The sequence below is a fragment of the Cyprinus carpio genome, chromosome A22 (assembly GCF_018340385.1).
Source record: "Cyprinus carpio isolate SPL01 chromosome A22, ASM1834038v1, whole genome shotgun sequence".
Taxonomy (NCBI): Eukaryota; Metazoa; Chordata; class Actinopteri; order Cypriniformes; family Cyprinidae; genus Cyprinus; species Cyprinus carpio.
In genome coordinates, this window is record NC_056593.1 from 21,816,172 (window position 1) to 21,843,317 (window position 27,146).

Consider the following 27,146-nt stretch of genomic DNA (forward strand, 5'->3'; position numbering starts at 1 on the left):
AGTTTAAGAGAAAACGCCAATGAAAATTGGCTAGTGGATTTAACATACCTGAGCCACTCCCCGTGCCTACGGGTATAAATAGGCGACAGGTGCATCCACTCATTCAGGTTTTACGCTGAGGAGCCGAGAACGTGTCCCGGCAACAGCGAATGGTTCAAGGTTGTGGCATGGGGACATAACGTCTCCGTTCCCTCCATCAGGGAACGAGGGTTACGTACGTAACCGAGACGTTCCCTATCTGTCGGTCACTACGAGTTATGTCGAACGACATATGGGGTCCTATGGAAAACGCCACAACCTGAACACCGTCACAACCCTGTGGCGCTGCAATTGTCGACAAGCCGCAGCGTGTCACAAAAGCTACGCTTAAGGTCGTGACCTTCCCAAAGCCCCAGCGCAAATTCACTGACCTTGGTACCGAAGGGGACCAAAAGGGTGAGTACATCGCTGCTGGAGAAGGCCATGCTGCTGTTCCGTCCACAAAAAGTTTTTGGAAGGGATTTCAACCTTCAGTGAAAGATTGCTTCAAATCTTTCCTATTTGTTCTTTCAGCTTGGCAGAACGATGGGAAGCGAGCCTTAGGAAAAAGGTCGCTACGGAGACCACATCCTACCCGTAGGGTGGTGACATGTGGAGATACTGATATGGACTGACCCAGGGGGCAGTACTACATATGGAATGGGTCTCTGAGGCAGGTCCTACCTTGGAGTAGGGATGGAACAGCTGCCAGAAGAGACTGACAGAGCGGGTCTGTCAAGGGAAGACACGGGTTTACCAAGAGGGAAACCTTACCGTGGAAGAATTCACATATGGGATTACCCGTAGGGAATCAAGCCATATGGACACCTAGCCCAGTACAGGGGGCTGACCGGAACTCCGGGCATGCTAACACCAGTACTGGGCCTGGCGCCAGACTGCTCCGCCAAGTCTGACCGCCGAGGGTGCTGGAGGATGCTCGACCAGGGTACACCAACCGGGGAACTCTACTGGGAGAAGAAAGGCGCTCGCATCCCCGTGTTAGGGGAAATGGCGCAGCAAGCGTGACACCGAGCCAGTCCTTCCCGCCAATTACCTGTTACCCAACACACGGGAAGAAACTGGGTCTACACGAAGGTTGTAAAACCTCACAAAGGTGTTAGGTGTCGCCCAGCCCGCAACACCACAAATGTCTGCCAGAGAGGCGCCGTGCGCCAGCGCATAGGAGGAGGCCACACTCCGTGTGGAGTGGGCCCTCACCCCCAGGGGGCACGGCTCGCCTTGGGAATGGTACGCCAAGGCGATGGCATCCACTATCCAGTGGGCCAACCTCTGCTTGGAGACAGCCTTCCCCTTCTGCTGGCCGACCTCCAAAGCAGACCAGGAGCTGCTCAGAGCTTCTGAAGCTCTGGGTGCGGTCCACGTATATGCGAAGCGCTCTTACGGGACACAGCAACGCCAAGGCTGGATCTGCCTCCTCCAGGGGCAGCGCTTGCAGGTTCACCACCTGGTCTCGGAAGGGAGTGGTGGGAACCTTGGGCACGTATCCAGGCCGGGGTCTCAGGACAACGTGAGAGTAGGCCGGCCCGAACACAAGGCACTCTTCACTTACCGAAAATGCTTGGAGGTCCCCGACCCTCTTGATGGAAGTGAGCGCGACCAGGAGCGCTGTCTTGAGAGACAGGAACTTAAGCTCGACTGAATCCAGCGGCTCAAAGGGACCCCCCTGAAGTCCAGCCAGAACAATAGAGAGGTCCCAGGAGGGAATCAGGGGTGTCCTAGAAGGATTTAACCTTCTGGCACCCCTCAGGAACCTAACGATCAGGTCATGCCTCCCCAGGGACCAGCCGACCAGCCGTCCAGCCGTCCACTGCATCGTGATGGGCTGCAATGGCAGCCACATACACTTTCAAGGTGGAGGGCAACAGCCTACGCTCCAACCTTTCTTGCAGGAAAGAAAGCATGACCGAGCATCTCCAGTGGTCTTCTCTGTGAAAAGAACACCAATTCGTGAACAGACTCCACTTCAAAGCATAGGCCTGCCTCGTAGAGGGGGCTCTAGCCTGAGTGATAGTGTCTACCACCGCCGGTGGCAGATCACTTAGGTCTGCCGCGTCCCATCCAGAAGCCACACGTGGAGGTTCCAGAGATCTGGACGCGGGTGCCAAATGGTGCCCAGCCCCTGAGAGAGGAGGTCCCTCCTCCGGGGGATGCGCCAGGGAGGGGCTGTCACGAGGAGCATGAGTTCCGAAAACCAGGTCCGTGTGGGCCAGTAAGGCGCAACCAACAGGACCTGTTCCTCGTCCTCCCTGACCTTGCACAGTGTCTGTGCGAGCAGGCTCACTGGGGGAAACGCATACTTGCGTAGAGCCCGAGGCCAGCTGTGTGCCAGTGCATCCGTGCCCAGGGGGGCCTGGGACAGGGAATAGTACAGCTGGCAGTGGGAGGACTCGTGGGAAGCAAACAGATCTACCTGGGCTTCCCCGAATCGACTCCAGATCAGCTGGACCGTCTGGGGATGGAGTCGCCATTCCCCAGGGAAAGTGAGCTGTCGTGAGAGCGCATCGGCTGCACGATTGAGCTCCCCTGGGATGTGGATAGCGCGCAGCGACTTGAGCCGCGTCTGACTCCAGAGGAGGAGATGGCGGGCGAGTTGAGACATGCGACGTGATCGTAGACCGCCCTGTCGGTTGATGTACGAAACAGCCGCAGTGTTGTCCGTGCGGACCAACACGTGCTTGTCCAGCAACAGCGGCCGAAACCGCCGTAAAGCTAGATGCACTGCCAGCAACTCCAGACAGTTGATGTGCCAAAGCAGTCGAGGTCCTGTCCAGGACCCTGAAGCTGCCTGCCCGTTGCATGTCGCGCCCCAGCCCGTTTTGGAGGCATCTGTTGTGACAACAACATGCCGGGACACCTGTTCTAAGGGCACGCCGGCCCGTAGAAAGGCAAGGTCTGACCAGGGGCTGAATCGGCGGCGACACATCGGTGTGATGGTGACACGATGTGTACCGCGGCGCCATGCCCATCTCGGGACTCGGGAGTGCAACCAGTGCTGAAGTGGCCTCATATGAAGCAACCCGAGCGGCGTGACTGCGGCTGCGGATGCCATATGCCCCAGGAGCCTCTGAAAGTGTTTCAGTGGTACCACTGTCCTGCCTCTGAAGGAACTCAGGCAGTTCAGCACTGACTGGGCACGCTCGCTGGTGAGACGTGCCGTCATACTCACCGAGTCTAACTCCATACCGAGATAAGAGATTCTCTGCGCAGGGGAGAGCTTGCTCTTCTCTCGGTTGACCTGAAGCCCCAACTGACTGAGGTGCCGGAGCACGAAGTCCCTGTGATCGCACAACTCCTCTCGGGACCGGGCCATAATGAGCCAGTCGTCGAGATAGTCGAGGATCCTGATGCCCACTTCCAAAAGTGGTGCAAGGGCGCCCTCCGCGACCTTCATGAAGACACGGGGGAGACAGGGAGAGCCCGAAGGGGAGGACCTTGTACTGCCATGCCTGACCCTCGAATGCAAACCGCAGAAACGGTCTGTGACGAGGGAGGATCGAGACATGAAAGTACGCGTCTTTCAGGTCGATCGCTGCAAACCAGTCCTCGGGCTGAACGCATTTGATAATGCGTTTCTGCGTCAACATCTTGAACGGGAGCTTGTGCAGGGCCCGATTCAAGACTCGCAGATCCAGGATAGGTCGAAGGCCACCGCTTTTCTTGGGTACGATGAAGTAAGGGCTGTAAAACCCCGTCCTCATCTCGGCTGGAGGGACCGGCTCGATTGCATCCTTCGCCAGGAGGACAGCAATCTCCTCGCGCAAGACAGAGGTGTCCCGGACTGCCACCGAAGTCTCGAGCACGCCATTGAACTTGGGAGGTCGCCGGGCGAACTGAATCGCGTAACCGAGTCGGACCGTCCGAATGATCCAGCGTGACGGGTTGGGCAGCGCAAGCCACGCTCCCAAACTCCGTACAAGTGGCACCAAAGGGACAGTCGACATACCCGCAGTGGTGCAGCGATGGGGAGCTGTGTCGGATGGCCCAGAAAGCATCGCGTTCCGAATCATCACAGCCACACTCCCCGTGTTCCCGGAGGAACTGGCCAGAGACGCGTGGAGAGGCGTTGCGTCTCCGAACCGCGACCTCTTGACCGCTGGCGAAGGGGGGCGTCGTGGGTGAGAATGAGGAGGCAGTGCGTCGCTCATCGTCAACCCACGAGCCTTGCAACTCGGAGGAAAGGGAAATTGCTCTTTTATTGAAAAAGTGGGTGCCGCCGGCCGTTGGACCAGCGGCGGAACAACAAGAAACGTAAACTGAAGATTCTCCACCCGGCCCTCCTCCGGGGGAAGGAGTGGCGCTGTTTCCGCCAACTCCTGAAGAGCAGTCTCCCACATCTCCGAGTTGCCCGTGTCAGGGCCGCTTAGTCGTCTTCCCGAGGACTTCGCAGCCGGGAGTGACACGGGGGGCGCCGCTCTCCTGCGCGGGGCTCGACGCGCCGGACCTTGAAGAACTCTCAGCATGGGGCGGAGCTGGTGTGGAGGACGCAGGGGGGCGCCCACAGCGACGAGCAGGCTGAGGCACTGCCCGCGACGGAATGGTGGCAACCGGAGGATCACGTCGGGGCAAGATGTGTTGGATGGCCTCAGTCTGCTTTTGCACTGCTGAGAACTGCTGGGCAAAGTCCTCGACAGTGTCGCCGAACAGGCCTGCCTGGGAGATGGGAGCATCAAGAAAGCGAGCTTTGTCGACGTCTCTCATCTCGGCCAGGTTTAGCCAGAGATGGCGCTCCTGGACCACTAACGTGGACATCGCCTTCCCGAGGGACCGCGCCGTGACTTTCGTCGCCCGTACGGCGAAGTCAGTCGCCGTGCGCAGCTCCTGCATCAACCTCGGGTCGGTACCACCCTCGTGCATTGCTTTTAGCGCCTTGGCTTGATGTACCTGCAGGATAGCCATGGCATGCAGGGCAGAGGCAGCCTGGCCCGCAGCACTGTAAGCCTTGGCAGCCAGAGCCGCCGACAGCTTACAGGCCTTGGACGGGAGACGCGGACGATTCCTCCAAGTGGTGGCGTTTTGCGGGCACAGGTGCACCGCAACTGCTCTCTCCACCTGGGGAATGTCCACGTACCCCCTGGCTGCCCCACCATCGAGGGTGGTGAGGATGGAAGAGGGAGACGAGCGGCTTCTGGCCGTAAAAGGGGCCGTCCACGACTTCGTCACCTCTTCATGCACCTCCGGGAAGAAAGGAACCGGAGCAGAACGCGGTTGTGAGCCGCGCTCCGCGCCGAGAAACCAATCATCCAGCCGCGAGCGCTCAGGGCTGGGCGGTGTAGTCACCTCCAGCCCGATGCTCACGGCTGCCCGGGCAAGCATGGCTGACAACTCTAAGTCAGATTCGGCAGTGGCGACAACACCCGAGGGGGGCAGCCCCGCCGAATCCTCATCCTCAGAAGCCGATAGCCCATCCCCCGATGCTGCAATCGACATCTGATCCTCGGGCGGTGCACCGAAAGACACGCTGGGGCCGCCGTGAGACGGCTCAGCAGAATCAATCGGCAGCCGCACGGGACATGCGCTGCGGGAGGAGTGAGAGGTCCGTGGGGCGTGGCCCGGCGGAGAAGCTCTCACTGTCACCCTCAGATCTCCCAGAGCGCCAGCCGGCGGTCCTCTGCTCGAGCCAGAGAAACCGGGACGGGTGGCGACAGAGGGGTCTGCTGCACTCCCCTTGAGGAGTGAGAGACGCGATCGCAGCGATGCCATGCTCATACGCCCACAATAGACGCATGAGTCATCCACGAGCGCTGCCTCAGCGTGTTTGACGCCCAGGCACTGCAGACAACGCTCGTGACCGTCAACCGCGGACAGGAAACGACCGCATCCAGAAGGACACGGACGAAACGGCATCTTGAAAAAGACGCGAATCGTCCGTGATTTGCTCTTTTAGGAACTGCTCTCTTAGCCGAAGCGCCCAGGGGAATCACTGCTGCAGGGACACCGCTGTAGTGCGCCGTCACGCCGACCAGGAACAGCTCTCCACAACACAAAGATGAAACGGCTTTGTAGTGATATCCCATCAACTACTCGGCTCCGAAGCAAAAATCTGAATGAGTGGATGCACCTGTCGCCTATTTATACCCGTAGGCACGGGGAGTGGCTCAGGTATGTTAAATCCACTAGCCAATTTTCATTGGCGTTTTCTCTTAAAACTCAGAGATGATTGGCCTCCCAAGTGAGACCCCATATGTCGTTCGACATAACTCGTAGTGACCGACAGATAGGGAACTATTATTATCCCTCCCATATGTTTGGCTGCTTGGATTATTACTCCGCCAAGTGAATCGATTCTGAAGTAACTTTAAGATATATTCATTTTGTACAGTAATGATGTCACATTTCATTTCTGTTGAACAGATTAAAACACATGGGACAGATGTAATTGTTTAAATATGGCTTGGGGATGGTGGACAGTTTCCAGGGTTAATTTTGTACCCTGAGTTTGGAATTGGGTAGGAAAAAAAATAACTTTAGACAGAGATTGCAGATACAGTCAGCTTTATCACAAAGCAGCATTTTATGGCCAGGGTAAAGCTCTGTCCAGCCTCTGCATATCAGTTTATTTTTTCATTTCTTTGTTTTCACGATGCATAAATACTTGAATAGTTTGAAAATGACTTCACAAAGAGCTGATACTGAAACGCTGTTGTTGCCAAAGGTACACATATGTGCTCTTCAGGCTTTCCATACAAAAAAAAATAAAAAATTCTAGCAGTAAACCTATGACATTAATAGTTATTTTACATTACAAAGATAAATAGATAAATAAATACTGAAAGCGTATGATTTTTCAATGGATTTTAACACTTTTTTTCACAGACTCAATTTTGTGAACTCAGTACGTTAGCTGTTGTTTTTGTATCGTTAACAGCAGTCTTGTGACATTATGACCTACAGATTTTCTCATTTTTAAAAATTCATTACATAGAAAGTGTTTTGAGTTGCGTCTTTGACTCACACAAACGTCAAGAATCAGCACATGAATCTCAACAATGATGACAATCAATAAATAGCTTTTAGTAGACTTTAGTAGCTTGTTTTGTGAAATTTAGAGTTGATATGTTTATCTAAATATTTTGTTGACTGTCACCATTGTTGAGATTCATACGCAGATTCTAGATGATGTCTGTGAGGCTACATGATCCTGTCTGAATAATTTCTGCATAATGACAAAAATTTTCATTAAGTGTTATAGCAGAGCAGGATTTCATGCATCAGTTTTGACTGCTATAATAATGTGCATGAGACCACTACATGATGATTGAATCATCATCAATAAATAACCAACATCATCTGATTAGATTTTCTCTCACGATTTGTGTTATAACAAATGTGCTTTAACACAGTTATAGCTATCTCAGAAAAAATAGTGTTAAAAGGTCAAGGGTCAAGACTAAACTAAAGCAAATGCACTGAACAACATTAATTAGGAAAACAGTGTGTCAATGCAAAAGGACAGTTAAAGGCAGTTCATTATTGAATCCAGTGATGTCATCATCCAGCTCAGTTTAGTTTAAATTAGACTTTCTGACTGAAATACCTCAGGCAGTACGGGTCGGCAGTAAAACATCCAGCACCATCACACTGAACACTGGCGCCCCCCAAGGATGTGTACTGAGCCTCCTCCTCTTCACTCTGCTGACCCACGACTGCACACCTTCACACAACTCCAACCTCTTTATTAAGTTTGCAGATGACACAACTTTGGTAGGTCTCATTAGCAACAGAGACGAGACAAACTACAGGAGGGAGGTGAGCCGCCTGGCCAGGTGGTGCAGTGACAACAATCTGTCTCTGAACATGGAGAAGACAAAGGAGATTGTTGTTGACTTCAGGAGAGTGCACACTCAGCATGCTCCTCTGAGCATCAATGGTGCGACTGTGGAAAGAGTGAGCAGCACCAAGTTCCTGGCTGTGCACATCACAGAGGACCTCTCCTTGACTGACAACACTGCAGCACTGGCCAAGAAATCACAGCAGCGTCTCTACTTCCTCCGCAAATGGCCCCAGCCCCCATCATGTGCACCTTCTACAGAGGCACCATCGAGAGCATCCTGACTAGCTGCATCACTGTGTATTGGTTATTCCAGAGTTTAGGCACTAAATAGGAAAAGGATCTGCCGCCCGCAGTTGATTTTGATATTCTAGGTATTATCAAATTGCCAGAGTTTTGAGAATGCAGCGGACATGGAGGACTATAATGTAACAAGTGTGGTCTTAATAACAGCCAGTTTGAAGGTTTTGGGGACATATCCTAATGACAATGATGAATTAATAGTCAGAAGAGGATCTATGACTTCTGGAAGCACATCTTTTAGGAGCTTAGATGGAATAGGGTCTAACATACATGTTGTTGGTTTAGATGATTTAACAAGTTTATATAATTCTTCCTCTCCTATAGTAGAGAATGAGTGGAATTGTTCCTCAGCCGATCTATAGCACGCTATCTGATGCAAGACTATAGCTGATGGCTGCATGTTACAATTTTATCTCTAAAAGTATCGATCTTAGAAGTAAAGTAGTTCATTACTGATGTGCTGTTGGGAAATGTCAACACTTGTTGATGCTTTATTTTTCGATAATTTAGCCACTGTATTGAATAAATACCTGGGTTTATGTTTGTTTTCTTCTAAAGCAATCAGATCTAGCAGTTTTTAATGCTTTTCTGTAGGATAGGTTACTTTCCCACCAAGCAATATGAAATACCTCTAGTTGTTCTGAGGTTTTGGATATGCTAAGGAATTGGGATACATCAGGAAGATTACTTACAAAGCAGTCTTTTGTGCTAGAAGTGATGATTCTACCATACTTGTAACAAGAAGTGGAATTTAAAGTTTTAGCTATATGAAGTTTGCACAAAACTAAATAATTATCTGAGATATCAGTGCTTGGCTGCATAATTTCAACACCATCAACATCAGTTCCATGTGACAGTATTAGATCTAGAGTATGATTTCGATAATGAGTAGGTCCTGAGACGTGTTGTCTAACCCCAATAGAGTTCAGAATGTCTATGAATGCTAATCCCAATGCATCTTTTTCATTATCAACATGGATAATAAAATAACCAACAATTAAAACTTTATCTACAGCCAACAATAACTCGGATATAAAATCAGGGCATTCTTAAATAAAGGATGTATGGTGCCCTGGTGGCCTATATACAGTAGCCATTACAAACATCACAGGGGATTTATCATTAACACTTGTTTCTCTGGACAATGTTATATGAAGCACCATTACTTCAAACGAGTTATACCTGAAGCCCGCCCTCTGAGAAATACTGAAAACATTGTTATAAATTGAAGCAACACCTCTCCCTTTACCTTTTGGACGCTGCTCATGTTTATAACAGTAATCTTGGGGGGTAGACTCATTTAAAATAATGTAATCATCAGGTTTTAGCCAGGTTTCTGTCAAACAGAGCACATCTAGGTTATGATCAGTGATCATATCATTTACAAAAAGTGCTTTTGTAGAAAGGGACCTGATATTCAATAAACCAAGCTTTATAATTTGTTTATCTGTATTGCATCTGTTTTTTATTTGTTGAAAATTAATTCAATTGTTACTCTTAAATTGGTTTGGACGTTTTTTGTATTTTCTAGTTCGGGGAACAGACACAGTCTCTATAGTGTGATATCTAGGTGAAAGAGTCTCTAAAGTGACTTCAAACTTCAACATCTAAATTAATTCTCAAGATTTGTATGAAAGTAATAAAGTCAGGCTGGTTTGTAATACAGATGCTGAGATCTAGAGAGATCTGTTAGTGTTTCATGTTTCTACTGGGATTTAAAGGGTTTTGTGGGTCATCATTGTGCTTCAGTCCAGGAGAGGACTGAGAAGCATTGATGTTATGCTGCATGTTGCTTTATTTAAAGGCTGTAACTGTGTTACAGTTGCTGATAGTTGAAATACATCATTCACAATAACCATCAATAAACAATCTTTAAAATAAAAATATTTTGTAAACACAGAGACTGGTTCACAATAATGATCCAGGAAAGAAAAATTAAAACAGTTAAGAAAAATTAGGATATTTTACCTTCATTTTACAGTTTTTTGTTTGCCAGTTGCTTCTGCCAGTCATTGACCGCTTTTTAAAAAACAATCTTTAACCATTATTTCCATTAATGGTAAATGTTTGGCGCCCTGTGCTACCAAACATCTCACTGTTGTTGTTGTTGTTGTTGTTGTTTTTGTTGTTGTTGTTTTTTACAGTGTAGCAACACTAAGATTATTACAAAATTATCATTTATAAATTATTTAAAAATGTAAAACACAGTATAAAATTCTTTGTATAAATCTATCTGCCAAATGCATAAATGTAAATATAAATACTCTTAAAGGGTACTTAAAAAACTGACATAACAAAATACATTAAATTTTTCGGGGATGTTTGCAGTTGCATCTAACCATGAAATATGTGGGTAAAAAATGACACTTAACCATCATAATCTTAATAGAAATTTAGTATTCACATTCCACAACACATCACATCACAAGAAGTCACAAAATATCAAGAAAAAAAAAACATTGGTTTACCAGTATTCCCAACAACTCAAAAATTGACCTACAACATAATACAAAAGCTGAAGTTGGTTAATTTCTTGAGAACAAATCACTGTTTGTAACCCTATAGATATTCGATATTCAGTTTACACCCCACTGAAGGCTTTGTGTCTGTGACAGCGGACAGTGCATAGAATGTGTGAATCCCCAAAGGATGAACCACAGAGCGCAGCAGTACTGCATCACTGGAAAACCACTCACTGCCATAAACCCCAGAAATCCTCCGACACATGGTCACCTGCACACATACACACGCACAAACACAACACCTCCTGCGCTCGGGGTCTGGCCAGTGCTCAGTATGTGAAACATGTTTCTAATAGTATGAAATAAGCTTTTCCATGGATACGGAAAACATCCTCCAGAGCAAGCTGAAATCAAACTCAGATTCAGACCTGGAATTTGGGTTTTGGACACGTTAGAAGAAATGTTTTTTGGTACCAGATAGTTTAATATCATACCTGTAATGCTCTCTGATCTGAGTGATATGGCCCATATCATCCCAGACCTCAGGGGTGCTTGGGTTGGCATGTTTCAAGATCAAAACCACGGCCAAGATATAATTACACACAGACCGAGGCAACACACAAGCCGCTGCCAACAACGACTGGAGTCAAACCTTGTGCTATTTTAAAAGATTACAAACTCTTGGAGAGTGCGTGCTAAACTCAGCAAGAATAAAACGAGTGTTAGAAATATCTGACATCTTTCTGGAATGTCCTGGGAGCGTCATCCAAACTCTTTCTTAATGTCCGATCTGCTTCACGTCAAGACAGTCAACACACGTTAGCTAAGAGTGGAATGGAAATTAGCATGCTCCAATGCTGAAGCAATATCTTGTACTGGCACAGGCAACTTCAGAACCCATTGTCACATAAACACTAAACATTTGCACAGAACATGTTGGAGATCTTGGAAAGAAGTTTCTACCACATGGAGTTCGTTCTTCGTTTCATCCTACTGTGGGTCTCAAAAGTGAAACTGCTGGAGGATGTGGGGTCCGAGGGTTGGGAGGGGTCGAATTAAGAATGCCTGAGGTCAGAGGTTGGGCACGTGGCTGCCGTTGCTGGAAGGAAACCTGCAGATGAATGATCCTGTGTGACCTAATGATTATCTGAGAACAAATACAAAGAGACAGTTTTGTGCTGGGGAACTAGCCATTATGTGCTTTGTTTAGTTGCTGCCCTCGAGTCTGAAATGAACCCAACTTCAATGAGCCCGAAGACCAAACCCGCTCTCTTCAGAAGCCCCACAGTCACGACATTAGCATGTGAGCTAAACTGACATATCAAAGCATCTTTCCTCTGTCATGCTCAATGCACACTGATTGGTCTCCAAGGTAAAGCAGCTGGCCTTTTGCTTTAATCGGAAACAGAGCGTGTGCTGCGCGTCTTTATTTTCATGCTTTGAAACAGGATGTAATGCATTATTAGTGTTTGCTTTGTCAAGTATCAATATTAATATTGCTGATGCCTAAAGTTAGTGACTTGTTCCACATGCTACAGACATGAATGATACCGTAAATAGTGTGTTTCTATAGAGAGGGAGGGTGTGCTTCTGCTTTTCTACATGATGGGATATTTGACTTTTGCCTGACCAATAATAAAATGGGCGAAAATATTTCAGATGAGAAATGAAACCCTTTGTGAAAAAGAAAACCATTTTATCGTATTAAATGTGCACTTGTAGTATATTTCAAATCTTGAAAGTATATTTTTGAAAAGCTGTACTTAAGATTACTTCAAGAGAGTACACTTTCATGACTGTTTAACACACTACATTTTAATGCATTTTTAATAATGTCAAAAGTGTTATACTACGTTTTAAATAATTTAGTTTTAATAATATTTGATCAAGTTTTAAAATACAGTTCTGATGTGTCTAACATACTGTTGTAACATACTTAATCACACATAAAGTACTTGATTATAATGTTAACTGTAGTTTGTTTTCCAAAATGGCATTTAAAGGGGTCATATGATGCTGCTAAAAAGAACATTATTTGGTGTATTTGGTGTAAAGAAATGTGTTTATGTGGTTTAAGGTTAAAAAAACACATTATTTTCCACATACTGTACATTATTGTTTCTCCTCTATGCCCCGCCTTCTGAAATGCGTAGATTTTTACAAAGCTTATCGCTCTGAAAAGCGAAGTGTGCTGTGATTGGCCAGCTATCCAGCGCATTGTGATTGAATGCCTCAAGCATGTGATGGAAATGTTACGCCTCTTAACATATTGTGATGCCTTTTCCGGCTGGAGTGAGGACGACATAAACATAAAACCCATTATAAACGTGATAGAAACATGATTTCTAGTCGTGTCCTCTTTTGGAAGGCCAAACAAAGTAGTTTCGCTTTCTCAACGAAACAGTGTCACACACCGGCCGGCTTGAGTGAGTAGACCCTTATGAAAAAGAAGTTTATTCAAGTGTGCTATTAGTATACTTCTTTTAAACTAAAAATAGGAAAGTATGCTTTTAGTTTACTTTTTATGTACTTTTCAGAAATGGGCTTTATTTACTTCTCAGAAATATACTTAAAATGACATATGTATACTTGACTTATACTTACAAAAAGTCTAAATATACTTGAACTTTACTTAAGTATACTTAATAAAATAAACTTGAAGTATACTACTTTTTGGTAAGGGGAGGCGGGCGGCTTGAGGTGGATTCTACGAAGGAGCGTACCTTGTGCTTGCGGCAACCACATGTGACGACCCCGGGCTTGACTCCGCTTCGTCCACGGTGAATACCGATTCGGCGATCCACAGTGCAATGTTGATGTATATCCTCAGCGACCAGCACGGATCAGCTCCAGGCATGACGAAGCAGATATCGTCCTCTTTTGGAAGGCCAAACAAAGTAGGTTCTCTTTCACAGTGAAACACACAGCGTCTATACGACATGGTGGCGGCGGCAACAACAATACTACAACAAGAGCAAAAGGTACGCCTTCTTTCTTTGCGTGAACATTTGGGTGGTGTTATGCAAATCTTCCCACACAGTGACGTAGAGATGTGGGGGTGTATTAGAACGAGCCGTTTCAGGGGGCATGGATGAGTCTTAACTTTGAAAAAGAATATCTCTTTGGATTTGAGACTTTAGTCTTTGCAACTTTACAGATCTTCTTTATACACCAAGAGCTTTTAACACTCCAAAGAGAAAGGAAAAATTTTAATTGCATCATTTGACCCCTTTAAAGTTAATATACTTTAGATGTACTAAATTGCAACTTCATCATCATGAATGTTTAATTACAAATATTTTAAAATATGTGACTTGCAAGTGTATATTTTACAATTAATGTTAATACTAACATTAATTGTAAAATATACACTTGCAAGTCACATATTTTAAAATATTTGTAATTAAACATTCATGATGATGAATGTTTAATTACATTAAACATTCATCATCAGCATTACACTTTATTAATTACACTAATTATTAATTACAATTCAAATGAAATCACATATAATTAATTCCTATAAGTATGTAAATAAGTCCAATAAGTGGATCAAAAGAGCACTAGTTCAGATTAGAATAAATATATAAATAAAAAAAATTCTAAGATAAATAAAATATATATCTTTTATTGAGATAAGGTGTCTCTAGTCATAACTGTTTTTAAGGCTCTGGTGGGTGTGTTTACAGTAAAATGAGGTGTGGACTGAAAGTTATATCTACACTCTTGTCCTGTCTGGATTATTTGGGCATCACTGGCAGTGGTCATGTGTGGAGTGTGTCTCCCAGCAGCGGCAGTGGACACATTAGTACACTTATACACACACTATTCATCTCATGTCTGGAGCAGCTCTGTTTGTCACATAAACAGAAACATGCACAAAAATTCACACACTCACTGTCTGTCTCACCTCTCTAAGAACCATATTAACCACACACATACACACACTGCTTTATCCCTGCTGAACAATTTGGTAGCTTGTGAAAACACTCCAGAAGACAACAAATGTTTGACCTTTTCTTATTTTAATGCCACCTCAAGCAACATATATATATTTATATATTTTTTCTTAATATTTCAAAAGTAGTATTCAAATTTTTATTTTATTTTATTATTATTTAAATTATAAAAATTAAACAAATCTATTAAAAGATATATTTTATGCTACTGTTACAATAATACTATTGTACTGTAAATTTTAAAAAAGTAATAATAAGAAAAATATCACAATGCTAATATTTTTGTCTGTCTACTTTGCTTTCAAGCGTTTAACCAGAGAGCTTTTATTTTGGCACAAAATTGCAGGAAGACTGTAAAACTTTTTTGATGACAACAGATTTATAATTGATGCTCATTACAAACCTGGGAAGATGGTTGATGTGATGAGTTTGTGTGAAGCTGCATTTACTGCAAACCGAGACACTGAATACACTGGATCATGCACTGCTAGTGAGAAAAATATTTAATAAAATCTGTATAAATATGGAAAAATCACATCCCTGAAAAAGTCACATGAGCAATAAAGTTGGCCATCAATAGTGTGTCCTATTGACATTTTTCTCATGTCTTGGGCAATAATTTCTGAAGTCTTCTTCAGTGGTTCACCTCAGGTGATGTCAGGCGAACACAAATAAACTGACAAGAGTGTGATGAAAAGCAGTGGTCTGACTGAAGCACCTTCACATCTCTTTTCAGATCCGTTTCCCCCAGAGACCCCACAGAATGCCAGAATAGGGAATCAGACGGTTCACCCTGACAGCACAGTGAGTGTTCTGGTCCTGTGGGAGGCCCCCAGGGAGAGCGACTTAGTGGTCCACCATTACAAGGTGACCTGGAGCACTCGAGGAACACCCCCAAACAGCCAGAGCCGGGCAGGACGGATCACAGATGGGGTAAGCCCTCCTGAGCTCAGCCCTCTGTCTCACCCCTCTGCTGGCATATTCTCTCAAATACTGTGCATGCTTTTATATCTCTGCTAAACTGTGAACCTGCAGGAGGTTACACTCAGTGTTTATGTATGTGGAAAGTTCATTTCAAAAGAATGAGTAAGAAAATTAAGCCAGACTAAGGTTGAAGATAGTGGCCAAAATCTTGTTGAGGTTAGAGAACAATTTTTACCTTTCTCTCATAGAGTTGAATTGAACCCTTAGAGAGGGGAGAAATTTCCCCAAATTGTTTTTCTTGGTTCCAGTCTTGGAACGTCAGACCCAGGAAGTGCTAAATCTGCAACTGATTTTAAGGATTTAAACATATGGGTTCACTGGTCAGCCTCGCTCCCCTTTGGCCAGCGCCGATTTGCAGGTGTTGGACTCATGTGGCCCACCTGTGATGTAGTAAAGCGCTAGAGCCAGTTAAGTCGGTTCCCCACCATGACCGCAAAACAAAGATGCAGCTGGTCTAGTGATCAGCATATTTTATTGTAGTCCAAGTGCTCTCCTGAAAGCTACAGCTCTCAAATGGTGATTAGGTAATTTGTTTTTACAGTGCAATAACCTCTGTGTCTGAGAAAGCAATCTATTTTATTGAACAGTAGCCTATAAAGGCCCATTTCAGCTGACAGATTTTTGTTCTCAGAATGGATCACTGCAAACGTTTAAGAGTTATTGAGAGTAGTAGAAAATGTCAGATCATTTTCAAACTGCCTAAAATAAAAAATCTGTTCGGTCCAAAAAACACAACTTAGTTGAAACGATATGCACAGCGGCCCAGAATATTTCAGAATTTAAGAATGACAAAAGTATGGCTCATTTAACAGAACAGAAATATTTGTCTCTTATATGTACAGAAACTACTTCATCTGTAGCCTTTATTTGAAAGATTACAGTAATATATGAAGATATCATGATAGATTTATTCAGAGTGACTTCCTGGACAAACTCATTGTAAGGTTTTAATGGTTAAAAAAGCAAGGGTGTTGCTTATATCTAATTATTTTTTTTACTCACATTATTGTACATGTTCTCTATGATGAAATGCCAGTCGGATACCCCAAAATGATACACTAAGGTATACAGACCAGTTCTTGAATCCTGCACTGAGGAGACCAGCTGGACTCCACATGTTTTCAAATCAACAGCGGTTTCATTGTCATGGTCTCGAGTAAGCAGATTGGAGAAGGTTGGAAAATAGTTTCAGCACAGAAGAACATACAGTATGATGATTCGAGAAAGCAACTTTTTACTTCATAATGATAATACCACCAGGCACTACTCAATAATCCACCTGTATGAGGAAAGGGGAGGGGACCAAGCCCTGAACCTTGAGGCACTCCAGTGGTTAGTTGATGTGGTTAGTTCATAACTCTGCCAAAACATTAAAGGGTCTGCCTGTGAAGTAGGACACAAACCAGCAAAATGCAGGTTTTGTGATGACCAGTTCAGTGAAGGCGATTCTAGTGACTTACTGTATCAAAGACAGCCTTGTAGGACCCTTGATCTGGTGCCCACTCTCAGCCACATAGTTTAAATAATGACAGCAGGACAGTATCTGTGGAAAATCAGTTTATGAAGCCAGATTGTCATCCAGCAGGTTGTTACATGAAAGAAAAGTAGAAAGCTGAAAGCAATTAATGAAAAACTACATAAGGTGTTTTTAAGGTCTATCCCATATTGTCTGCTGAGGTGCAGGTCAATAGAGTGACCTGTGTTGCTGGTAAAGTACATCATTGGATGGAGGGTGTTGTTGATAGCATAGATGTTTTCAACTGCTGTCCAGCTTGAAGCAATTCATTTTAAATGAATGACTCAAATGAAATGATTCATATTAGCACAGATACCCTTCACATAATAATTATGATTTATAAGAAGTGTTTTTAATTCCAGTTGACCTAACTAATGCAGCATAACCATGTAATTAGGTGATGAATTAGGTGTATGCTTGGCTTAAGAAATGGATTTTTAGTGAATACTTAAAATGACAGAGTGTGTCTGAATCCCAAACAATACTGGGAAAGCTATTCCAGAGTTTCAGAGCCAAATAGGAAAAGGTTCTACCTCCGGCAGAGGATTTTGATATTCTTGGTGTTATTTAATGACCAGAATGAACATGATGAAATATAGTGTTATTTGAGCTCACTTAGGTGTTGCAGAGCCAGACCATTCAAAGCTTTATAAACAATTAGCAGAATTCTAAAATGCATTAAGTGACAATAAAATTGGACAGTTGTGATTATTCCTTTGTTCTAGTAAGCACTCTAGCAGCTGCATTTTCCACTCCCTGAAACATATTTAATAATCCTAAAGAACACCCACCCATTAGCACTTTACAATAATCTAGTCTTGAGGTCATGAATGCATGAAATACAGGTCCTTTTAAAAAAATTAGCATATTGTGATAAAAGTTCATTATTTTCCATAATGTAATGATAAAAATTTAACTTTCATATCTTTTAGATTCATTGCACACCAACTGAAATATTTCAGGTCTTTTATTGTTTTAAATCTGATGATTTTGGCATACAGCTCATGAAAACCCAAAATTCCTATCTCAAAAAATTAGCATATCATGAAAAGGTTCTCTAAACGAGCTATTAACCTAATCATCTGAATCAACTAATTAACTTTTAAACACCTGCAAAAGATTCCTGAGGCTTTTAAAAACTCCCAGCCTGGTTCATTACTCAAAACCGCAATCATGGGTAAGACTGCCGACCTGACTGCTGTCCAGAAGGCCATCAGGTCAGATGACGCTCAGGCCTACAGTAAATCCAGGGCTAACCTGAAAAGGGGCATCAAAAAGGCCAAGTACTGCTACAAGCTGAAGGTAGAGGAACACTTTTCCCAACTCTGACCCCCCGACGCATGTGGCAGGGCATCCAGGTCATCAGTGACTACAAGCCAAGCAACTCCACTCCAACAGTCACGGACGTCTCCTTCCTTAACGAGCTAAATGACTTTTATGCTCGCTTCAACAGCGACGGCAAGGAGACGGCCACCAAAACCACACACTCAGCAGACCACCAACCTCTCAAACTCACCTCCACAGATGTCCACACTGCATTGAGCCGGATCAAAGCACACAAGGCTGCCGGCCCGGACGGCATTCCTGGACGTGTGCTTAGAGCATGTGCAGAGCAGCTTACACGGGTCTTCACAGACATTTTCAACCTGTCCCTCACCCAAGCAACTGTGCCAACATGTTTTAAGTCCACATTCATTGTGCCAGTCCCGAAACACTCCTCCCCGATGTGCTTAAATGACTACCGCCCTGTAGCACTCACACCCATCATTATGAAGTATTTGAGCGATTGGTCCTAGCACACCTCAAAGACTGCCTCCCACCCACACTGGACCCACATCAATTTGCCTACCTCAAAAATAGAATCACAGACCAACCAGTATGCACAGTGCTGCACTCGGTACTCATACACCTGGACAATAACAACACATATGTACGGATGTTGTTTGTTGACTTCAGTTCAGCATTTAACACCGTCATTCCCTCCAAGCTGACCACAAAACTTGGAGACCTGGACATTAACACCTCCCTCTGCAACTGGATCATGGACTTTCTGACCAGCAGACCTCAGCATGTTAGGTCAGGCCACTCCTGCTCCTCCACCATCACACTTAACACCGGCGTACCACAGGGCTGTGTGCTGAGCCCATTCCTCTACTCCCTTTACACCCATGACTGCAAGCCTGTGCATGGATCCAACTCCATCATTAAGTTTGCAGATGACACCACGGTGATTGGCCTCATCAGTGACAACGATGAGACTGCCTACAGGGAGGAGGTTCAGCACCTGGCCACATGGTGCGCTAACAATAACCTGCTCCTTAACACCAGCAAGACAAAGGAGCTCATTGTGGACTTCAGGAAGAAGAAAGGAAGCACGCATGACCCCATCCACATTAACGGGATGGTTGTTGAACGTGTCTCCAGCTTCAAGTTCCTGGGAACCACCATCACGGAGGACCTGTCCTGGACCACAAACACCTCCAGCCTGGTCAAGAAGGCTCACCAGCGCATCTTCTTCCTCAGAACACTGAAGAAGAACCAGCTGTCTTCAGCCATAGTGGTGAACTTTTACCGGTGTGCGATCGAGAGCATCCTGACCAGCTGCATCACAGTCTGGTATGGGAACTGCTCGGTGGCTGACCGCAAAGCACTGCAGAGGGTGGTGAAAAACTGCCCAACGCATCACAGGGACACCACTTCCTGCTATTGAGGACATCCAGGAGAAAACGCTGTCTACGTCGAGCTCGCAGCATTCTTAAGGACTCCTCTCACCCTGACCATGGACTGTTTAACCCCCTGCCCTCCGGGAGGCGCTTCAGGAGCCTCCGGACAAGGACCAGCAGATCCAGGAACAGCTTTTTCCCTACAGCTGTCTCCTTACTGAACTCTGCCCTCTGACACCCCCCCACACCATACACACAGACTCCTCCCCCACTTCATCACTACATCTGACTGATTTATTTATTTATTTATTTACAACAAGCAAAAACAGCAAACTTGCTATTACTTGCACTACTGTCTGTTCATCCAGGAACACTGAATAACCCATTTGCACACTGAAATATTTTCTATGCACTTTACTTCCATTGCAATAGTGTAAATTGTTCATATGTTCATAGTTCTGCCTATAGTGTACATACACTTCACATAATTCATCTGTATAGTATGTTCATAGTACACCTATCTGTATATCATGCTGATAGTATTTAAAATCTGTAAATTTTTGTCAATAATACTTATCTGTATAGTTATTGTACATATTGTAGACCTTGTATATTCTGTACTTACTGCTTATTGCACTTCTGGTTAGATGCTAACTGCATTTCGTTGCCTTGTACCTTACATGTGCAGTGACAATAAAGTTGAATCTAATCTAATCTAATCTAATTGGTTTTAATTGGTGTATACTTGGTTTAATTGGGACTGGTTATAAATTCTGCATGAATTGAAGTTGAAGATCCACCTTATTTTGCAACATGGATGACTACTGCAAAACAACATTTTTTATGTCTTTGTGCTAAACCGTTACAAAATAATGTCTTACTTTTATTTTCCGTAGGATGTAACGCAGATGGAGCTTCAGGGTCTACAGCCCAACACACACTACACTGCACAGATTCAGGCCATCTCTTACTGGGGTCAAAATCGTCTCAAGAGCAGCCGAGCTCACCTCTCCTTCATCACCGCAGCAGCCACCAGTAAGAACTCTGACCTTCTGCATGCTTAGAAAGATTTATTTGCACTTTTGGAAAGTTCCAATTATGAAACTTCATAATTAATTGTTCTTAGATTGTTATGCCAGTTTTGACATTCAGTCAGTTTTACGGATTATAAATTGAAAAGGCTGTAAATGAAGAGGTGTCAGAAATAAAATATTTGCTCTCTTTAAAAGACTTGATTCTTGCCCCCTCCTTTTACCATGAGTCAGTGGTGCCGATGATAATTGCAGCACAGCAGAGCCATTGAAAACACAGAAAATTTCTCTGGCGAGGAGAGTGTTTTGTCAGAAATGTTGTCCTCTTATGGTGACTTAGATTTTGCCATGTGAGTACATGAAGTTAACCTTTTCCCAGAGGCAGCACATTTCAGTCCTGCATCAGAATCCAGAACTTATCTGATTCCAGCAGTACCGTGGCTCAATAGGAGAGGATTTGAAGGGCACAACCCGGTTTACTCACCTCAACAGGACTGCAGTTAACCCCACACAAGTTTCTCACATCTACTGTTGTTGTTATCAATATTTTAGTAATTTTGCTAACAAATTCCAGACACAAGAGATATAGTGAAGAGATAAGATAGTTTGGAAAAGTTCTGTGTTGGCCCTGTTTAGTTGTTTTATCTAGAGTAAAACTGGCATTCTGAAATATTAGAAAGCATAATCCATTTTTCTACAAATGAAATTTCTTCCTCTTGCTTTCCAATAATTGTTCTGCTTTCTTTCTTATTTTATGTCTTTAATATTTCCCCTCTGGCTTTATCAGCCCTCTATTTCTCTTGAGGTCTCTTAAAGACCACATCAGTTATATCTCCATATTGCCTTACAGTAATGTATTGCAGACTGCCTAATGCTGAACCCAAGATTTCATTAGTCACAGTTTATGAACAAGGAAGAATTGTCATTGAAACCGAAACAAATGTAATTCAAAACATCAGTGGTTGGTTTTTGACATTTTATTATAGGAAATCTTATCTCCTTATTCAGTGCAATCTTCTATTTGAGAGTCCCAAAGGGATAAACCTATTGGGATATCACAAGCTGAAGCTTGAACAATCTTCAACAGCAAAGAAAAATCCCAAATGCACTCTTTATTGTCTCAGGTGTTTCTTCTAGACAGCAGTGAGATTTAGTGGAGACCTTTGCTTAACTGCTTCTCAGATATTTCTCCTGAGAAAAGATCCAATATTATGAGAGTTTCAGAAGATATTTCAATATGAATGCAAACATTTCTCATTACATTCTTCCAAAATCAATCTGAGCAATGGCATCCACATTAATTTTATAAGTCTGTACTCTGTACAATTGTTTTCATTTGTCCATTTATTTTATGAGAAACATCTGTGACAGATTTGATACTTGAATGAAACTTAATTATAAGATCGCCATTACATCTCATGAGCAATGAAAGCAACCTCTGAAGTTAAGATCAAATGCCAAACATTGGCTAAATGTAGAAACTGACTCATTGATACTTTTTATTTGCTTAAAAGTAAATGTTTATGCCTGTGTTCACATGACATCATACACCTCATTGAATTTGTGGCTGAATTTTTGCTTTTGAGTTTTCAAGTTGAAAATACTTTATCTTCTTTTTTTTCTTCCTTATTTTTGTCAGAAGCAGACAATAATTGAATAAGAAACACATTTATAGTAGAACATACAGTATGAAGCTTGTATTCTTGTTGAAGTACATGCATTAGAGTGTAAAGAACTTTATTGTTTAATCTATGATAGTAGATCTTATTGAAACATGATACCACAGTCACATTTCAACCTAAAACATTTTAACATTTATAAAGATTTTTAAAATGACAGTGAAATTCAGTGGTTTTATGGATGTTAACATGTAAATTGAAGGCAGTACAAATAAATTGGTCCTAAAAGATAGGCTTCATAATTTAGCCAGGTATTTTTGGTCACCAGGTTGTTTTTCAGTCACTTCCATGCCACATGTGTAGCACATGAAAAGTTGTTTATTCAAATAATAAAGACCGTTGCCAAATGTAAATGAGTCTCCTCTCCCTTATTCTAGCATCCTCAAATGGGAATGTTCACCTTTCTGGAGAGTCCTCCAATGAGATTCCCGTATCCCATTCCTCTCCCAATATCCTGAAGCTGGAAGCGGCCGCCCCTCATTATCACGACAACCAGCTGCAGGTCAAGGTCTTCTGGAAGAGCCGAATCCCAGGCAAGTCAGCTTCTTTCTACACTGCCATATACACTAAGGTAATATGACTAAGGTCATTCAAAGTTTACTTCTCTGCAAAAATTGTCAACTCAAAAAAAACACACGCTCACATGACTTCACACCGGTCACGCAAAGCATATGAGTTTGTTGACAATCCATCAGATCCATGTGTGTCCTTAAACAAGTCACCGCCAAAGGAAAGCAACAGCATGACTAATGAATTATGCAAGAACGTTACCAAACATAAATATTATCTATCCAGCATAAAAAGACAATCTCTCAGGGATGTCCTCTCTAGACTCTTTCCAACAGATTATTCAAGATCTGCTTAGTACATGAGTTCCAAAAATACACATTTGGCAGCAGGATGGTCTTCAAAGAGATGATTCCAGTCAAACCGCAAGCGCCCATAAATACAGGGTGTTGATTTACTGTTATCTCCTTGAAAGAAAGGCATGGAGAGTGATTTAATAATGCTGGCACGAGTGTGAAATCAAAAACAGATGAAGGGGATGACGACCTGACGCGGGTTTGAAGAAAGATGTTATGTTGCCTGTGTACGGAACAGGAAGCTGGTCTCTGAAAAAGTGTTTATGCCTCAGAAACAGAAAAACATAACCTACAATGTTCTGTCGTGTTTGTTCTTGTAGAAAGCCAAAAGGATTCCAGTTCATATATTCTGAGATGGTTTCCTGAAGTTTGTGCCCATAACATGACGAAAGGCGAGAAAACGGCTACAGTTCAGGTGTGTCTCATCGATTTACAGTTTACTTTCCTTACCTAGAAGTCTAATTCACTTATTTTATTACATTTTTTTGAAGTTCAAGTACATGTGAGTATCCAGTGGTGGACGTACAGATACTCTCATGTCATTTGTTTGTTTTGTTTTCAAAAAGAAATCTTGATTTTTAATTAACTTAGATTTTCAAGTAAAAAGTACTGATCAGCGAACCATGTTTATTTATTTTGCAGTTGTATATAGTCAATCCCAAAATAAGGAAGCTTAGTTGATAGACACCAAATATATATCTACAAATAAGCAAACATTTTATTTTATTGCAAAAAAATAAACTGTCATATATTAAATTTAAATACATTGAGTTACTGATAATAATATTGTGAAAGCAAGTCAAAATAACAAAATATCCCATATCATTCATGTGATTTGCTAGCCGATTCAACAGGTTAATTGAAAATAATCATCAGGTTCATTCATGAATCATATATGAAATATATATGAAAAATACATGAAATATAGTGGTGTAGAAAGTATGATATTATGCTTTGGAATGTAGTGAAATATTGCAATTGTAGGGAAATTTGCCAAAATAAAATACTCTTGATAAAGTACAGATGTCTAAGCAAAAAAATGTTGATGGTGGTTTTTGTATGGCAAGTAGTTTGATACCCTAAAATATTGGGCCTTTTCTGTTCAAGAGGGGGACAAAAATGTTTGGAAAGGTGAATAAATGATGCCAGAATGTGGTGAATTATCCATTTAATGCCTCACCACCATCATATTGACTTACATTCAGATACTAATGCTAAAGAGATGATGTCAGTATCAAACCTGTATGTGACCCTTGAAGTTACCCTCAGAAGGATTCCAGCTGACTTGTTCCTACATCTGATTTCTTTGTTCGCTGAAGTTTGTGCAGCTAAATAGTGTGACAGATAATGGCAGCACTGCCCAAAAGCGCTGTTTCTCCACACATGATCAGTCATCACTGGCAGCGGACACAATAGAAATGTGTGAGTGTGTCTCGGTGTGATATCATTATGGTACGGATGGGTGAAGCGGTTATCTGATTCATTTTCCACAGAGAAGGATGCAGTTACTTCAGTGTGTTTTTTATTTAGTCTCTCATTTCATTCTTAGCTCATTTCCACAGACGATATACTTCTGTGCTGAGGAATAACTGTGCTGTTTCTGCTCTTCAGGGAACACATTTTGTGATTACTGGCCTTCTTTTCGCCTGTAAGTACCGTGTGGCAGTGAAGCCCGTTACGGGACAAGAGCAGTCATCAGAGGTCATGACCTCTGTTAGCACCCCACTTTGCTCATCGCTGATGGGCCGACGGAAAAAACCTGCTGCCTGTGCCAGAGATGGTAAGATGATATCTAGCACAAGAGCATTAAGGGAAATGTATTGTTATCTCACCAAATTAGCTGGGAGAATCTCACATAATATGTCACGATTTTACTAAAAAATCTAAAGAAAAACATTCTGTGTAAAGAAATTAAGCCTGTTTTTTTTTTTTTTTTTTTTGTAAATTTCAGTTTACATTAATGCAAATAAATAAGTAAATAAGTAAGTAAATAAATGAATCAAAACATAAATTAAGTGTCTGGATGTTTTACTTTTGTTTGTTTGAAATTCTGATTATTCTCAGTGGTGATTTATGATGAAATCAGCATAAATTAAAGGATGTACAGCAGTAATAACAAAAATAATAATAATTTCATGTAATAAAATTATAGAATAAAATAACATACAATAACAGTAATGTCAGACTGACAAAATCCACTTTATCCTAAAAATAAACCCTCAAAATAGGCTTCATTTTTTTAAATGTTAATAAAGTTCAAAAGCCATGTTTATGACAAAGTTTTATGACAGTTATGACAAAATGTCAATAAATAGATAAATAAATAAAAAAGAATGACAAAAAGTCAAAATTATGTGATCATTTTCTATACAATGAAAGCATACATTGTCCAGCACTTTCATATGGAAGCTCATTCCCACCACATAAGATAAAAATATGTAAAAATGCTAAATCATGATTATGAGATAAAAAGAAAAATATTGTGAGATTAAAAGTCATATTTATGACATAAAATGTCAAAATTATAAGTTAGAAGCCATAATAACAAAATTTTAATAAAAAGTGCTAATTATGACATTACATTGACTTTTTTCTGTCATAATTCAACATTCAACATCTCATGATTTGTAATTCTGATTATTTTTGATAGTGATTGTTTTGAATCTAAAAGCTTTAATAGAAAGAAGTACAACAATAAAAATGACAACATTATCATGACATTATATAGTAATATACAATTACATTAATGTCACACTGAAAAAATCTCTTTTATCCTAAAAGTGATCCTTGAAATAGGATTAATTTTTAATTAAAAAAATTTTTATTTGAGTTTGTAGTGAAATGTGAGCCAGACAGTTTGAGATTCAGCTATAATTTTGCAAATGCTATGACAGAATTTCTGTATTTTATCATTCATACCAGTGCAATATCTTGTCCTAGAGCGCCATCCTCAGGTTAAGAAAGCCCTGCAGCGGCCAGAGAAGCTGGCAGCATCATTTCAGCTGGTGAACGGCTCAGTGCAGGCGGTGTTCAGCTGGCAGGTGTCCCCAGAGAGCAGGGGACAGACCCCCGTCACTGGATTCCAGCTCTCCTGGGTCAAAGTGTCCCGCAGCAGCACCAACGGCAGGCTTGTCTCCCAAACACACCTCCTACCCCCTGTGAGTCACATGACTGACTGACTAATCACAAACACAACAGGATTCTGAGCAGTCGCTCGCAGTATGAATGTGTTCGGTTGTGATTGTCCTTCAGGGTCAGCTGTCACTGACTGTAGATGCGCTGCAGCCCCAGAGCGAGTACAGAGTTCAGGTGCAGGCTCTGTCTGGAGCAGGACACGGACCGTCGGTGTCTAAAACCCTCCACACTCCTCATGTGAACGGCACACTCCTCTGAGGTACAGACACCACAGACAACGTCACTGGACTGGAGCTAGAAATGTACATTAAAAAATGCTTTAGGGTTATTATACCACGGCTGTTATCATTAACTAAACCTAAAACCATAAAAAAAAAACATTAATTGAAATAAAGTAAACATGAACTGAAATAAAATAAAATATAAATTATAATAAACACAGAAAATATCTCATTTAAAATATTAACAACAACAACTATAATAGTATTTCAGTGATACTAAAATAACGAAGAAACAATATCATAAACACATTGTATGATGAACATGTTTTCAGTATCTGGTTTATTAATTTATCCTGATGACCATAAGTTGCTGTAACCATCCTCAGAAATTAATGAGCAATTCTTGATCAATAATAATAATAATTAATCCTGAGCTTGACATAATCTATGATCGTTTCTATTATTATTTCTAAAAACCATAAAACATGAAGCAGTTTCATTTAATAATAAATAATATTTTCAT

The 27,146-nt window shown here is 42.5% G+C and overlaps 1 protein-coding gene across 2 annotated transcripts in view; it reads left to right on the forward strand.

Annotated features, from left to right (window-relative positions):
* Window positions 1-27,146, forward strand: part of LOC109065880 (anosmin-1-like) — a 75,446-nt gene that overhangs the window by 46,348 nt on the left and 1,952 nt on the right. For both annotated transcript variants that reach the window (XM_042712248.1, XM_042712247.1), the window contains exons 7-13: window positions 15,268-15,464; window positions 20,591-20,729; window positions 22,782-22,937; window positions 23,588-23,682; window positions 24,879-25,047; window positions 26,208-26,425; window positions 26,520-26,661. In XM_042712248.1, the coding sequence (XP_042568182.1) occupies window positions 15,268-15,464; window positions 20,591-20,729; window positions 22,782-22,937; window positions 23,588-23,682; window positions 24,879-25,047; window positions 26,208-26,425; window positions 26,520-26,660 (1,115 nt within the window). In that variant the 3' untranslated portion in view covers window position 26,661. The remainder of the gene's footprint in view (window positions 1-15,267; window positions 15,465-20,590; window positions 20,730-22,781; window positions 22,938-23,587; window positions 23,683-24,878; window positions 25,048-26,207; window positions 26,426-26,519; window positions 26,662-27,146) is intronic.